Source organism: Rhea americana, unplaced genomic scaffold, assembly GCF_003343005.1.
Source record: "Rhea americana isolate MKP2758 unplaced genomic scaffold, rheAme1 scaffold_195, whole genome shotgun sequence".
In the NCBI taxonomy this organism is placed as follows: domain Eukaryota; kingdom Metazoa; phylum Chordata; class Aves; order Rheiformes; family Rheidae; genus Rhea; species Rhea americana.
The window spans coordinates 1,360,027-1,376,212 of record NW_028186094.1 but is presented as its reverse complement, the minus strand read 5'-3'; the positions used below and the strand labels follow the sequence as shown (position 1 = coordinate 1,376,212).

At 43.8% G+C, this 16,186-nt stretch overlaps 2 protein-coding genes across 2 annotated transcripts; one reads left to right on the top strand and one right to left on the bottom strand.

The window, feature by feature from the left end:
* Window positions 1–2,422: 2,422 nt before the first annotated feature.
* On the bottom strand, window positions 2,423–3,275 carry ATP5IF1 (ATP synthase inhibitory factor subunit 1). The gene is made up of 3 exons (XM_085302977.1): window positions 3,154–3,275; window positions 2,957–3,069; window positions 2,423–2,713 (listed from the first exon to the last, which is right to left on the bottom strand). Exons 1-3 carry the CDS (start codon window positions 3,241–3,243, stop codon window positions 2,572–2,574), a joined length of 345 nt encoding a protein of 114 aa, XP_085159103.1. The 5' UTR covers window positions 3,244–3,275; the 3' UTR covers window positions 2,423–2,571.
* Window positions 3,276–3,690: 415 nt separating this feature from the next.
* Window positions 3,691–15,757, top strand: DNAJC8 (DnaJ heat shock protein family (Hsp40) member C8). Its single transcript, XM_085302975.1, has 9 exons — window positions 3,691–3,807; window positions 5,055–5,156; window positions 6,640–6,696; window positions 8,478–8,544; window positions 9,161–9,255; window positions 10,581–10,652; window positions 11,812–11,903; window positions 12,914–12,989; window positions 14,970–15,757. The coding sequence occupies exons 1-9, from the start codon at window positions 3,739–3,741 to the stop codon at window positions 15,090–15,092; spliced, it is 753 nt and encodes a 250-aa protein (XP_085159101.1). The 5' UTR covers window positions 3,691–3,738; the 3' UTR covers window positions 15,093–15,757.
* Window positions 15,758–16,186: the final 429 nt, after the last annotated feature.

Here is a 16,186-nt window from a genome sequence, read left to right as displayed (position 1 = left end):
AATGGAAGTTAAGGATGATTTCAAGGTAGTGAACTAACAGGACGCTCCTCCCCAGAGAACAGGATGGATTTACGAACAAAGACACAGTAAGGGCCCAAAACGCAATTCACAGGCACAACACAGTAGTCCCCCCTAGAAGCTCACGCAAAGCTGAAACACAATGAAGAAAGGAAGAGGTGTCTTTCAGCAAGCACACGTAACCAGAAAAGCTCTCTGCTGAGTAGCAGGATATTGGATAGCACACCTGAACCTCAATCTTCAGAGTTTGTAACACCTCTCCTGTAGGCAAAAGAGATGATAGTTTTCCAAACCACAACACTCTCCACAGAGCTTCCCAGCAGATCCCCTCTATCATTACAGAGGCTCGGGCAAAAGCCCTGCAGCTGAACTAGAACTCTCTGGGACTGGACTTGGCAAACAGCAGCAGGGACCTCAAAGAATTACAGTTCTTCAAAAAACATGAGTTTCACCTATGTGGGATGCCAGCATGCAACATACTCTCCAAAAGATTGCATAGATGTTAGACAACATCACACAGATACCATCCGCTCAGCTCCTTCCATAAAAAGTTAAAAAGCACTAGCCATTTCACACACACAAACTGAACTACTGCACCCAACAGAATGGTGCTTATCCATGAAACAGCAGCTTTCAAGAAAAAAGAAAAAAAAATGCACACAAATGCAGAGTAGGATCACGAAAGCATGAATTTAAGCCCTGATCTGTTCAATTCAGAAAATAAAATTGTCCTAATATTCATTTCAATTATTCCATAGTCCACTGTAGCTGTGATGGTAAGAAATTGCTCTTCAATCCTGCCATCTCACTAGTGACCTCACAGCTTTTACAAGGAGCCAACCAATTCACAGATTCAAGAAGAAAAAGATGCATCTTACCTGAGGATTTTTAAATGGGTAAAAAGTAAACAGGAAAACTGAAATATACTGCTTTTTAAGAAAGAGCTCTTCCCACCAGGTTTCATATTCCCAGGGAGGTGGGGAAGATATTAACCTGAGCCAGAAACATCGTTTTAATCAGCCCCAACTAAAAAGAAGAAACCCCATAGATAGCTCTACATACATCCTCTGCACAACTTATCAAAACACTGTCTCCCACAGACTCAAGCAGGGCAATGAAGTATTTTACACAGTAACCTTTCTCTTCCACACCTGATCACTCAGTTTTCCTTAAACAAGAGTTTCAGGGCATGGACTTCTCATTAGTACTGAAGGACATGGTATTATCATTTACTCTGCAAATAAAAGCCTACATACATGCTAGTTGCACTGTTTCTCAGGTGGAAGAGAAGGATAGTAGCCTTGAGAAGAGTTGTTTGAAGACATGCCAGATTTTAGATAAATCTTTGTTTAAAAATTACTGTCTACTACATAGCAGGATGCTTTCATTAAATAGGAGACCGTAACACAGGAGAATCTGTGACTCCATCCTCAAACAGCTAAGGCATACCCTTGTCAAAGCACTTTCTATATCAAAGCCTCAGATTTGTTTCTTGCCATTTCAGAAAAATCTGTTCCAGCCACATAATTTCAGAGTCAAGCTTCACTGCATGGTTTCACAGCGTAACAATTTGTAACATAAGATGCCTTCCTACAAAGGGTAGAAACAGCAAGTCTCTTCAACTGTATTTACAGACAAGGTAGTTAAGGTGAGCAAGGAAAGCCTATTTTCTTACCTGTCCACTCTTATTTCATACAATCCCCCCTTTTTCAGGGCTTAGCACCTTAAGGGCACACTATTTCAGTGGATAATTTGACATTTGTTTTTCGTTGGATTTCTTAAGTCAAAATCTCAGAAGCAACTATTGCAGCACAAAATTCATCTTAATCCATCCCTCTTTGGAAAGGGACTTGGATAACAAATCTCTAGAACTGGAGACAGACAAAAATATTGTTTGGCAATTGAAGTCTCTGTGAAAAAGAACATTCTGGTGCAAGTGTCAGGATCTCAGCTGTCTTGCTCCAGAAACCTGCATCATTGCAAGTGAAACCACTGTGAATTAGGATAGGATTCTTCCTTCACAGTTTATGGCACTAAAAATGAACTGTAATGAGAAGAATCTTATTTTCATAGGTATACTGCTAGTTCAATAGAGAACACTCTTCTCCCTGCACTACAAAGAGTGACAGTTTTCTTCAGACAAAAATTCTTTCTATATGAACAAGTCTCTAAACAGATACTATTTTTWAACTTTTTTTCCCTCACTTCCCTTGCAGCTTCAAATGCAACAAAGTTAGCACACTAAGTATGAACAGCCATTCTTTTTTTCAAAGAAACCTAAAAAAAATCCCCCAGTTATGCACAGGRCTACCTACTCAAAAGTACACTCCTTATTTTTGAAAGAACAATGCAGTTTGATACCAGCCAGTGGAGTTTGCTGAGTAAACAGCTGCTGAACAGAAAGGAGAGATCAAGTAGTTTATTTGACATTTTTGCAGGCCATAGCATAACAGGCCAAAACTGGATTATGTTGGCCAAAGCATACAGTCTTCAACGCTGTTTTACACTGTGATCAGGATTGGCTGTACACGGCAAGCAACATTCAGCAACAGCTTAGTCATCATCTTTAAGCTTCTTGATTTTATACTTATGGCGCTCAATTTCTTTCTGCAGGCGCTCTATCTCTTTCTTGTGATGATCGATCTCTTCCTCGTGGTGTTTCCTTAAAGCAGCGAGCTGCTCCCTCTCCTTCTCCCTGCGGGAAAACACGGCACCAAAGAGGCTTGAGGGCTCTCGGTCCACACGCCTCGGGGTCGCCGCAGCCGCTCAGGAAAGGCGCAGCGGGGAGGGTTTGGCTTTACAAGGGGAAAGTTTGGGGCGGGGGCGGGGGGAACGGCCGGCAGAGGCGCAGGGAACAGGCCTCTCCACGGGGCCGGCCGCACCCGCGGGGCTGGCGGCCGCCGCGGGAGGCTCTGTGGCAGGCCGGGCCCGCGCTCACCTGAAGTATCGCTCCTCCTCGGCCGCCTGCTTCTTGCCGAAGGCGCCGCCGGCCTCGCGGATGGCGCCGCCGCCGCCGCCGCCCTTCCCGGCGCCTTTGCCCAGCTCGCCGAGCTGTGAGGGAAGAGAGGGCGGTGAGAGAGGAGGGAAAGCAGGGAGAGGGGAGACCCCGAGACCCCCTCCCGGCGGCCTCCGCACCTGGTCGGCGCCCGAGCCCGAGCTCCAGGCGCGCTGCTGCTGCGCCAGCAGGGCCCCGCGCAGGCCGCCGCGCAGCACCGCCGCCGCCATGGCCGCGCTGCCCTTGGAGCGCGAGCGCCGCGGACGCGCAGCGCCCCGCCCCGCGAGGCGGGCAGCAGCCGCCCCGCCCCGCCCCGCCCCGCCAATCAGCGGCGCGCTCGGCTGCGCGGCGGCGGGCAGCGCGCTGCCGCCCTCCGCCGCGGGGTCCTCGGGCGCTGCCGAGCCGGCTCCGCCCGCGTCGAGTTTAATCTACGGGCCCCTCTCCCGGCGGAAAGGGCTGGGCCTGGGTGAGGGGTGACCGCGCGCGGCGAGACGGCCCGGGGGCGGGGCAGAGCCGCGCGCCCCCGCGCAGCGCCCGCCGCCATCGCAGCGCGGGCGTAGGCCGGAGCCTGTCAGGCTGGGCTGGGCGGGGCCTGTTGCCATGGCGCGCCGCGGCGGTGACGTGCCGAGGGCGCCGCCCGGCCCGCTGAGCCTTAGCGTCGCGGTCACGTGGGAGGGGCGCCGGCGCGTGGCGTCACGTTGCGTCACGTGGCGGCGGCGGCGGCGATGGCGGCTCCGGCGGAGCACGGGGCGGGGGGCGCTGCCGAGGAGGCGTTCCTCACCTTCTACAGCGAGGTACCGGCGCGGCGCCGAGGCCGCGGCCGGCGAGGGCCGCGCCCGCCCCGCCCCCTGGCCGCCGCTCGCCTGCTGCCTGCCCCCGCCTGCCGCCTCTAGCAGCGCCGCGGCCTTGACGGGCGGAGCGGCGCCTGCCCCGCCGTTGCGCGCCGAGGGGGGGGGGGGGTCCCACCCGCGCGCGCGCGGCCTTCGTGAGGGGACCGAGCCGTGGGGGCGGCGCAGCCGGCGCGGTGGGGGCAGCGCGCAGGCCGGGGGGCCGCTCGGGGCCCCCGGCGGGGGGAGCGGGCCCTCGGGGCCGTCTGTGGCGCTGTTCACGGGCAGAGACGTGAGCGGGGCAGGCGGCGAGTGAATAACTGAGTGTGGACAAGGGGCAGGTGCGGGGCTGGAGTGTTTTCGCCATGGGGTGACTGATACTTTCCTAAATTACTGTTGTGACGCCGGGGGTTTCTTTCTCCTTCATAAAAACCTTCTATTGTAGCTGGTGGAGGGAATCAAATGTTAAGCTGTGCCAATTTCTCAAGGGGTAAATCTGGTGGTAACTGTGTCCTCTGCAGTCCATTTTTGTGATCTCTCTTATGTGGCTTAGCTTTTCTCACGGGTGAACTCCCATCCTGGTAAGCTCCATGGGGTCCCCTTTTTTCATCCTCCATTTGTCAGTTTGTGCACCACTTGGATTTATTTAAATGAGCCTCCCCACAACTGTTTAGTCCTTGAAATAAAGGCGAATGTGTGTTTATACAATTCACTTTGGCTTAGTACTGTAGGGAACAAAAAATAAACAGAACTGAATCATATAACTTTTGGTCATACTACCTTTGTACTTGTGCCAGTGTGGCTTAATGTGTTTAAGAGCCTGTCCCCAATACTAGGTTAAAAGCAATAGTGGAATCGATACCTAAAAACACTGTGATAGTAGTGCTAGTAAGGTATAGAAGTGAAGTGAAGGGGGAGGGCGAAAAGGCACAGCTGTTGAATATAGGAGAGAAGTGCGAAAGTGTTTTCTGAGTTTTTGTAGTTAAAAGATAACGAAGATGCTGTCATGCTATAGAAAAGGATGAAAAATGTGCTCTGCTAATGCTTGAGTAAGGCAGTATTATTGAGTAGATAGCTACAAGCTTGGAATGAGCAGGATGTTTTGTAAATTGAAGTACAGGATAATGATGACTGTTGTAGTAATCACTCAGGAAAGCAGTTAAGCACGTTGTGATGGTCAGTGAATGAGTTTCTTTCTTTCTTTCTTTTTTCAGGTAAAGCAAATTGAAAAACGAGACTCTGTTTTAACATCAAAAAACCAAATTGACAGGCTGACCCGACCTGGATCTTCCTATTTCAACTTGAACCCCTTTGAGGTCAGTTTGAGCATTTTACTCTTCCTTTTGACTTGGTATACCAACTTCCTGGTTTGTTGGTTATTTATTTCAGTAAAAAGACCAAACATCAGAAAGGAAAAAAAAACTCCATATATAGATTATTCTATGATGAAAGCTTACAAAATATAGAAGAATTGAGTTAAGTGCTCACTCTCTTTTTACTGTTTATCATGGCACAAGCTGTATTCTTTCAGCAAACTTCCTTCAGCCAAAAACACTGAAAGGTTTTGGCAGATAAATGGCTAGTACTTTATGAATGAAAACATTAACAGCTACACATGACATGCTTGTCAGATTCTGTTGTAATGCTCTTGGCTCAGCATTTCTGATTGTGCCTTTTATTTTGGATGTTCGTGCTATGAATGCGTGTAGTGCATTGAATGAGAAAAGGACTTTACCTTTGCATACCAGAGAGCAATCTGTGAAGTGTCAAAGGAAGACATACAGTTCCTTTCCACATTATTATAGTTTCATTTCAGTTGTAATTAGTTATATGTCTGCATATATCAATGTAAAGTCTTAAGTAATCTGAAAGGCTGAGGAAGAGTGGTACAAGAATGTAAGCTGATGTTCCACCAGAACTGGCTTTTTGTATGGGCATTTCTTCCTGACAGAATCATCTTTAGTTGCCTTTTTGTATCCTCAGATGCTCAGCTTTTTGTGGTCCAACATAATGCTGGTCAACCTTTTTAGATCAGTCAGCAGGTTTACCTTGACGTGTTCAGTTATGTGTAGAATCTTACTGACTTGGAGAGTAAATTGTTAAGAAAGCCATATAAAAGTAGGCATTTCCTTTCCTGCAAAGTGTTTGGTGTTTTTAGTTATTTTTATGTGTTTTTTTTTTAACACATTATTAGTGTCAGACCTGCTTACATCTGCATTGAGTTAGCTCAGTTGTTCCTTAGTACTTTAGGCTCCGTAAATTAGTTCACAAAAGAGTTCCTAAACTCTGCCATGTCCCCAAAGATCAGTGCTTAGACCAGTGGGTTCATTCATGCAAAACAACCAGTGAAAGTCTCCCATCTTCTCTTAAAATGATAAAATAGGTTTTTACAAAATAGTATTTCCTGCCCTAAGTTCTCAATTATGAATGATCCAACAGTGCCTCAAACCTATCTGCTGCTCTGCTTCTGTTTCTGCCAAACTAAGCATTGCTATAGGGCTGGCTGAAGGATTAGACTGAAGTGGCTCTTTAGGGATGGCAGCTGTCTTTACAAAACTCAGATGTGGAAAGGTCGTTGGCATAGTTGAGAGAAATGTATCATTTTTGGGACGTTTTACTTTTAACAAATGTTTCTGTGCCACTAGGTGAAAGTTTATGTTCTGAAGTAACTTCCTGATGCAGGAAGCTTTCTGACTTTGTGTCTATATGCCAATGAACCAAGCATTTAGGGCTTGCTGCCAGGAACCTGAAAAATGGAACCTATAATCAAACTTGCTCTGTTGTCATGGTCTCTTTTAGGTACTGCAGATGGATCCTGAAGCCACAGATGAAGAGATAAAGAAAAGGTTCCGGCAGGTATTTGGCTTTTGCAGTGGAAGCCTTTGGAGGGAGAGTAGAAGCTCAGTAAAGATTAAGCAGCTGTGTTTGTGAGCAAGCAAAAAGGTGGTAAAGTTGTTTTGGATAGATAAGTCTTTTTCTTTCTTTTCTTTTCTTTTTTCTTTTTTTTTCTGAAGAGGAAATACAGAGAACAATTTCTGTATGAACAGTGTGAGAGCTGCAGAAACGTCTGATTCACACATGGTGTGCTGCTTTGCCTGTGAAGTGTGACTAGGCTAGTACAGTTTGATATGCCTATGCATTTTAGCCTAAAGAGAAGGTAAAAACTTACTAGAAATCATGATCTGAAAAAATGTATTTGTCTCAAATATGTGGACTGCAATGCAGAAGTATGTTTTCTGTAAAGTTTTTTTTTTTAATAATTTCAGTGGTCATTCTTCATTGTTGGGTTACCTATAACAGCAGCAGCCCTGCTCACTGACTCTTCTGTGTTGCTCCATATTCTTTTCAGTGTAGTAATTCTGGGGTAATCTGCAGAAAAAAAACTGTGTTTTGTTAGTGCATCCAGCAAAGAAATGCAATGTGAAGGGGGTTGCAGACTTCTACCTCTATTAGTGTAGTAAACATCAAGAGCTGACTTAAACAGGGAGCTGTGCTGGCTGTCTTGTGCTGACAGATCAATGCTCCTGGTGTGGGATATGGGCTGCAGAAATACTTGAGGAGTGGTAGGATAACTTTGTAGTCCTTTGCTGACTTTTCATTTTTTGCAAATAATAAATTGGGGCTGCCTTAGCTTCAGGGTGATAGACTATGTTCTGAAGACAATAAGATGAAATAAAGTGCATGAAACTGTGTATTGAAGAAATCAAACACCTAAATACAGAAGGTGGAACAAATGCAAGAAGAAAAGGATACTGGCTGTAGCAAATCACTGAGTAAATCAGCAGCATGCTATTGTTGGGGATGGGAGGCAGACCTTTTCCTATGAGCTAGAAATTGTCGTAAGTGGAGCTAAAGAAGTAATTATTTTACATTATTCAGCASTGATGCAATTTCAGTTCCAGCCCTATGCCGAGTTTTGAGCATTATGGTAGTAAAGAAGCAGAAAAAGAGTCCAGACAACAACAGCAAAAATAAGAGATCTGCAAAAAGAATGCCGTATGGGGAAAGTGTAAAAGAAGTTTCTTTTTCCCTGGAAGGAGAAGATGGAGAACATGTGCTCTTTAGTCCGTTAAAGGTTGCCATGAGGATGGTAGTGGTCAGTGTCCTGTCTCAGCTGGGCAAAGAGTGCAGGAAGGAGTTTTTCCCTCTTTCAGTAGAGGAGCCTAAGGAGAAATTTACCCACTCTTTAAGTAGTTTAACCTCTGAATAGCCTTAGAGATGCTGGAGAACCTTCCTCTTCAAAGGTCTTTCAGTAAAAGTTAAACGTCAGTGGGAGCTGACCTTTGTAGATGCGTTTCCACTTGAGACTAAGGACACCCAGCTTGAGTGACCAAGGGTTTTCTATCAGCCCTAGGCTACTGCAGCTCAAGGCTGTTTGTATTGCTCTGTAGATCCAAAGCTGCATTTTTTTTCTCAGACAACATGTTAATAGCTGTAGTTTTACTTGATTTTCAGTTAGGAATCTCTATGAGCCTTTTCTGAGGGAAACGTGTTGCCAGCTTATTTGCCTGTTTAAAAAGGAGTGTGATCCCTTAAGATTCCTTGTGTCTGAGACTATTTCCCTCTGCTTACAGAAATTTCTGGAATGTTATTTATCTTTTAGAATTGTCTTAGTATCAAGATCCTTTCTCTTGCAGTTATCGATATTGGTACATCCGGACAAAAATCAAGATGATGCGGATAGAGCCCAGAAGGCCTTTGAAGGTAATTCTCCCATACTTCCTTATAGATTACTGTGTGATAGTAGTTGGTCTGGTATTTTTCTGTAGCTGGTTTAAATGATTTATTAGGGCTAGAGGCCCCACAAATGGACAGAAGAATTGCTGTAGAGTTGTTTCAGGTGAGGGAGGTGTGTGGAGTGGTGTTTCAGCAGCAGAATTTCACTAGGTGGCAGTAATGGCATTGTTGGAGCACATGGGGATAACCTCGTCCATAATGTTTACAGGTTATTCAAGCAAAAACATTTAATTCATGCATTAGATTTTATTCAAAGACCACAGGACAGAAAATGTCTTGGCTTATACTTTGTATTACAGCTGGGAGTCATGCAACTTAAACCAACCTCATTCTTTGTAACTTGTAACACTTGTTAAAACTGACACTTTCCCCCTGCTAATTCCAAAAAGGTGACCGGTGGTCTCTGTCATTACTGTACTCCAGATCTCATCAGACTAATCAGGATATTGCTTTCTTAAATGTATAAAAAAATGATGATAATAAAAAGCCCTAGGAAGGAAAGTTCAAATGGTTACAAGTAGCAGTCTCGCATTACCCTGAAAATGTGACTACTGGTGTTATTAATATTGATGCTTTTTGTTAGCTGTAGATAAAGCGTACAAGTTGCTACTAGATCAAGAGCAAAAGAAGAGGGCCTTGGATGTGATACAGGCAGGAAAAGAATATGTGGAACATACTGTAAGTATTCCATATGAACAGCCAGAGGTGGAGTGCGTGGGTCATAAGTCATTTGTAATTTGCTTCTATTTGTACACATGCTGTATGTTTAGGTCATTGAAAGGTGAGCTGAGCAAAGCTCTTAAAGCTGTGCAATTGGACTGTGAGCATGAACAAACATGCTTTATCCAAGATTACTGTTGAGCTCAGTGCAGGATAATTCAGTGAAATTCAGTACTTTCAGTAATTAGGCTAGAACATGTGATCCAACCAAAATACTTCTTTTGAATCTGTGAATGAATGATGCAGATCAAAGGTGTTTAGGTGGAAGAAAATACGCAGTGATAGCAGGAAACTGGGAAATTTTGGGGAAAATGACCTATAAGATAAAGAAAGGAGCTTGGATCACACTAGCCAAGAAGTTAGTTGAGTGATATGAGCAGATTAAAACACAACAACATTAAGAGAGCAAATGATGTGGGAGAGCTTGGATACTCTAAAGCAATGAGCRCTTTATGTTCTACTTGATGTCATTAGTCTTTCAAATATTGCCAAGCAAAATAAACTTCCTGCTGGTTTTGATGGTGTATGTTGAATATAAATATATCCTTAAAAAAAAAAAAAAAGGAAAAAAAAAAAAGCTTCAAGCCACAGGGATTGTGTTGAATGAATAGTTTTCAGTGTTTTTAATTATTAGTGGTCAGATACTAGTGATGTTGTATGTGTCTATCTGGACCTAGGGCTAGYAGGTGTCTTTGACCTAAATTAAAACATGATCACAGAACAGAATCACAGAATGGGTAAGGTTGGAAGGGACCTCTGGAGATCATCTAGTCCAACGTCCCTGCTCCAGCAGGGTCACCTGGAGACTCCACAACCTCTCTGGGCAACCTCTTCCAGTGCTCTGTCACTCTCACAGTGAAGAAATTCCTCCTCACGTTCAGGCAGAACTTCCTGTGGTTCAGTTTGTGCCTTTTGCTTCTAGCACTTTCGCATGGGACAACTGAAAAGAGTTTGTCCCCATCCCCTTGACACCCTTCCTTCAGGTACTTACAGACATTGATAAGATCCTCCCTCAGTCTTCTCTTTCCCAGGCTAAAGAGGCCCAGCTCTCACAGCCGTTCCTCATAGGGCAGAGGCTCCAGCCCTCTGATCATCCTCGTAGCCCTACGCTGGACTCTCTCCGGTAGCTGCATGTCTCTCTTGTACTGTGGAGCCCAGAATGATCAAAATCAACATCTTGCTGTCATCTGTAGCTCTTACACAGTGAACTAGGAATGCAGAAATACTATGATGGAAGCACTGTAAAACTTCATAGACTCTTACATTTGTTCTTAAATCTTCAGGTGAAAGAAAAAAAGAAGCAATTGAAGAAGGATGGAAAACCTCCTATTGTAGAAGAGGATGATCCTGAAATTGTAAGTTTCATGCTGTTCAAAGAGGCTGGATATTGCACTGGAGTTCTATAGAATGTGTTTCAAGAACTTAAGAAACAATCAAAAAGTTTTTACTAGGTTTGCTGGAATGTTGTAAATCCTTTTACTAGCTGAAAAATTCTGAAAAGTCACTGTGGAAATCTCACGTTGGTTAATATGTGTGTAGAAAGCAGTTTAGTGTAAAAGCAAACATCATGAGATCCTGTGGATCAAAATTTTCAAATTCTCTTCATGGAACAAGTCTTTGCTATTTGTGCATCACAGTCTGTTTTGAATTAAATTTCCTCTTGTAACTGTACATTGAGTACTGGAATTGCAGCATTTTTACTGCCAGCAACAGCAGGTATAGAACCTCTAGCAACGTGTGTAATGTGTGCTCTTAATGTCATTCTGTAATAAGGGTTGTCTGGACTGTTTTTTCTTTACAGCATTCAAGGATAGATTTGCTGTTCTGCAACAAATGATTTACTCAAAAAAGCATGACATAAGACAGCTCTTCTCTTCCAGTTCCTAGTCTGAAAAAGTCAAGCGATATTAGGAACTTAGATGATTCTCAAACACTGACATTGTTAGACTTAGTAGCTTCACTCTTTTCTTTATATAGAATTTTTTTTTCTTGATGTCATCACAGTAACCCCTGAACATTTTTTTTCCATTGATTTTTAGAAGTCTCTTACGTTCTTCAGTAATGATGTTTGTTTTAAGTATACTCATGTTTCCCACTGGAAACCTAGTTCTAGATTGTTGCAACATCAAGAAGATCTATTGGAAAATTATCATCTAAACACTAACTGTTTGGCTTTTGTGTTGTGTCAAGTATCATGACTGTTGCAAGACTCAGCAGAAGGATGAGAGAGCTTAAAATACATGGCTCTGTTTATGCATAACTTCTTGAATACCAAATGGAATGAGTATTTACTAGTGTAGTAAGTAGTGTTTCTAGGTGTCAGGCCCAGAATTTATTCAGCAGTGTTTTATACCATTTCCTGTGCATCTGCTACTAGTTATTATTAAGGCAAGATATGGGGTTATATGGGTATACATATGCTTTGCATTCTTTCTGTGCTTCTTACCTTGTCACATAAAACAGACTTCTCTGTGTTAATGTGCATTATTTTGAGACTAGATTTATGTTTTACAGTTCAAACAGGCTGTATACAAACAGACCATGAAGCTCTTTGCTGAACTGGAAATTAAGAGGAAAGAAAGAGAAGCTAAAGAAATGCATGAAAGGTATGAGCAGCAATCTGTTTGTGCATTTCAGGCTTTCCTTCACCCCTCCTGTTTACTCAGAGGAGATTAGAAGTCAGAATCATAGAAAAGTCGAGGTTGGAAGGGATCTCTGGAGATCATCTGGTCCAACCTTCTGCTGAAAGCAAAGCCTTAGTTTAGATTATTAAGATCCTCGTCAAACAGCGTTCCACCACTTCTCTGGGCAACTTATTGGTTGTAGAACTCTGTGTTTGAGAAAATCATATTGGAAACCTGGCCTCCTGTATTTAAGACATTTATGTTTGGTATGCTGATATACTCTGTGGAGGCCAGTTAAAATAGTGAAATAGTGACCTTTTTGCATGTTGTTAAAATTAAAAATCAATTCTTTGTATGCTAATTAAGTGTAGAAATATCCCATTACATGTGTGATCTTGAACTATCTTAGGTGTTTTCATTACGTGCTTTTTGAGTGCTGACTGCAGATGTATTTTTGCACTTCCTGCTTTAACAGGGCTTTTCCTCTAATGATCAATGGAGGTAATCTAGAAGATAGTTGCAGGGTACTAATTCTAATTACAATCGAAAAGAATGAGTGGGAGATTTTTTTCTCCCCTCATTAACTTGCATAGTAGGTTTATTACTTTGCATGATAAATTTATTAACCTCGAAACCTCAAATTTAACCTCAAAATGTGTGTTCTTGACAATTTTAGAAACTTACACTTCAGAGGCTGAGAGCATGACAAAGACAACATATGCAAGAGAAGCTGACTCCCTGGTCTAATATATGCATACTGTGGGTGGTGCCAAACCACCTTCTGTGCTCACTGCTCACCTCAGTTTGAAATAAAATCCTATACATTGCGTTATCTTAGGTGTTTTATGTAGAACGTGTATGTATCTTTTCTGATAAGCACTTCAATCTGCCAAGCAATCAAACGAGCTTTCTGGGATATTTTGAGAGCATTACATGTTTCTTTAGTGGAGATGCTTGTGGGTTCATAACTTCTTTGTGATCTTGCCTTCCAGGAAGCGGCAGAGGGAAGAGGAAATTGAGGCACAAGAGAAAGCTAAACGAGAGCGAGAATGGCAAAAGAACTTTGAGGTAATTGACTGTTGAGCTGGATGCTGCTTACAGGAATGTTGTTCATTTAATCCACAGTCTGATCCCAGTTCATGTTTGAGAGGCCTTTAAGAAAGAGGGCATCTGGGAGAACAGTGTGTGAGCTGGGCTGCCATCCTGTGGAATGCGGTCAGCTAGAATTTTGCTGGAGGCTCAATTGGAAAGAGTTTATGTGTATTTATGTGCTGCATAAAGTGAATACCGGAAGCTGGATGTTGTGGAAATCCCTGAATCTACCATGCACATGTAATGCTGCTGTGTTGAGTGTGCACTGTGGGTATTGTCACGTAATAGGAGAGAGATAAATAAGTGTGCTACTTGCCTTGCTGCTGGCAGAAGTTCTGTGATCAGCTTGACAGGAAAGGTTGCATGTCATCGCTGTAGGGATGCAGTGAAGGTCAGAAGCTGAGGATGTGAGCAGACATCACAAGCAGATAACAGTGGACCAAACAGAGAAGCTACTGAGCTGTTGAAGTACCAGTGTGTCCTCAACCATTCCTGGACAGCTGAATCACTGCACTTGCAAGTGTCTTCTCCAGTCTTGCCAGTGGTTATTTAAACTGTATGAAAAAACCGTATCAAAGCTAGGCGTAAATGTTGAAAATGGATTATATGAATACATAAGAGTAGGAAGCTTATCGGTGCTAGTGACTGTGGCAGGGAGCGGACGATTGGAGTTAAAATAGCATGTGAATTCTTATCTGCTCCTGTATGTGTGCTGATTCTTGTTTGTGAGAATAAGAAGTCTGAGATAGAGTAGTTCTGCATCTGTCCCAGCTAAAAACAAACAAACAAAAAAAAMCCCCTCTTCCTTTAAGGTGCTCACACTGCACCTCTGCGTTGTTCGTGGTTCCCTGCTTCTGTTTTCTTGATCCTGAGTCCTTGATCTTGAGTCCTTTCTCTGCATGTTGGGTTCTAGTTCTGTTCAGCTCTCTTGTCTCTTTATCCCAAAGATGCATATGTATGTAGGTTTTCTCCCTTGCGTATGTTCTGCAGCACTTCTAAATGCTCATGAAGATATTCCATGATGCAAGTTCTTGTCTGCTGTTTCTAGGAGCTATTCATAGGCTGCTCAGAGAGCTGAATCATATCTTGGTCTACCACAGGAAGAGCAAGACGGAACATCCAGTTTCACCCACCTCACTCCAAAACAAGAGGGTTATAACAGAAGTTGACATGTAGCCTTATCCCTAATAAAGGTGTGATCCTGYCCTGGGGGAAGGATGGATGTGAGTGAGGTAGACAGCAGTCTTAGCCAGAGCCCAGTACAGAGACACATCTATATTCAGGCAGGCCTTGAGCATGTGGATCACATGCTTCAAAGTGGATTGTCCCTGGACTTGTTCTGTCCTAATGTCTGACACTTCAGCCTGTAGGAATGATAGGTGGGGTCTGTGCAGAGTCCTGTTTTTTCAGGAAGGGTTTTTGCTGCTTCCCTGATAGGCGAGGAAGAAGAGAAAAGAATATAATTGAGACCTTTCTTTACTGCGTTTTTGTGATGAGGCCTGGGGCAAGAAGCACGAGAGGAGACAGCAGTACGCTCAACTTCTCTCTTATTTCTGCCTGCCTTCAAGCTGCAGCACAGACAGAGGTGTCACAGGGCTGTGGGACAGAGTAAGAAAACAGCAAGCTCTAGGCTGACAGATTGAGAACATCCATTGGAGATGAGGTTTCTTGTTTGCTTAGCAGAGCAGAGGATTCGGTAGGCTATAGTCAGGACTGCGTATCCTAAGCTGGTTGCTTCTGAAACAAGAAAACAACATGTTATATATATTGGTGTTTGTAAGCTCAGTTGTACCTCCACTGCTCTGGCACTTCACACTGTCCGTATGTCCTGATTGCCAGAGTGCTTACATGCTGGGTAAGGGGGAAGTCACTACTGATCTCTTGAAAATGGTGCGCACAGCTTGTTATCTGACTCTTGCCCTTGTTAACCCTCCCCTTCCTCTCTGTTGTCCCCAGGAAAGTCGTGATGGTCGTGTGGACAGTTGGAGAAATTTCCAGGCAAATACAAAGGGGAAGAAAGAAAAGAAAAACAGGACCTTCCTGAGACCTCCCAAAGTAAAAATGGAGCAGCGTGAATGATCCTGGCACCACTGCCCAAGTGCAGCTCCTCAGCCCCCTCCCTGCTTTTAAGGACTCATTGGCACCTAGAGTAAGAATAGCTTTTTAGTAGACTGTTTGTTTCCAGTACAATTAATTATTGGTCAAAGTATTTTTTGTACTCTGTCCATTTGAACTAGGGCCGTAATATGACCTTGGCCAGGAACTCGCTATGCATAGAACACTTGGCTTAGGAGGGTCCACCATTATTGCTGTCCTGTTTGTCTGCTGCCCTGTAACTTGATGTTTTGTACTTCACAGAGATTGTGCTGTTTCATCTCTTTCATTTCTAGTTTGAGAGCTGAACAAAATGTCTAAAATGCATCAGTACCTTTCCAGGCGTCGTCTTTCTCAGCAAGTCCAGCTTTCGAAAGGTCCGAACTGGCTCTGGGAATCTGCTTCCAGCACTGTACAGTGCAGCTGACCTGCAGATAAACAGTCTGCAGCTCCCCACTGAACTCAGTAGTGCTTGGAAGACACAACCCCTATCCCCAAGATCTGATTTCCAAACTAAAATCCCAGCTCTCAGGCTTAGAGTTCTGTTAATCTCAGATGAGCTGGTCACTTCCTGTAAAGAAAAAGTAACCTCTCTTGATTAATAGTTAGTTGCAATGGTCTGTATGTAAAATAAATTTTTACCCAAGTTATCAGGTTCTTGCTTAGAATTATTCAAAGATGCAGTCATAAGGCTGTGAGTTGAGTGCTAGCCACTGAGATGTTATCACTGATAACATCATGAATGTGAAAACATTCATAGGATGAATGTTTTCCCTGGGAAGGGTCTACTGTTAATTCAAAAGTCCGCTCTGAGTTGAATTTCAAGTGAGAGCCATCCAGGTAGGCACCAGGGAGAGGACTCTTCCCTGACTGCTGCCTGAGGGGGTGCAGGGCTGCTGGAGTCGGTGCTGAATCTTTACTTCATTGTTGTGCCTTTGGGGAGCGTGAAAGTGTTTGGGAGGGCTTGGACGCCTGTGAGGAGGAGAGACTCAGAGCTATGGGATGAGCTTAAACTCATGAGTTATATATTACTTACATATATTTTAATCTTTAGGTGTGTATTATAAGGTTTTTTTTAG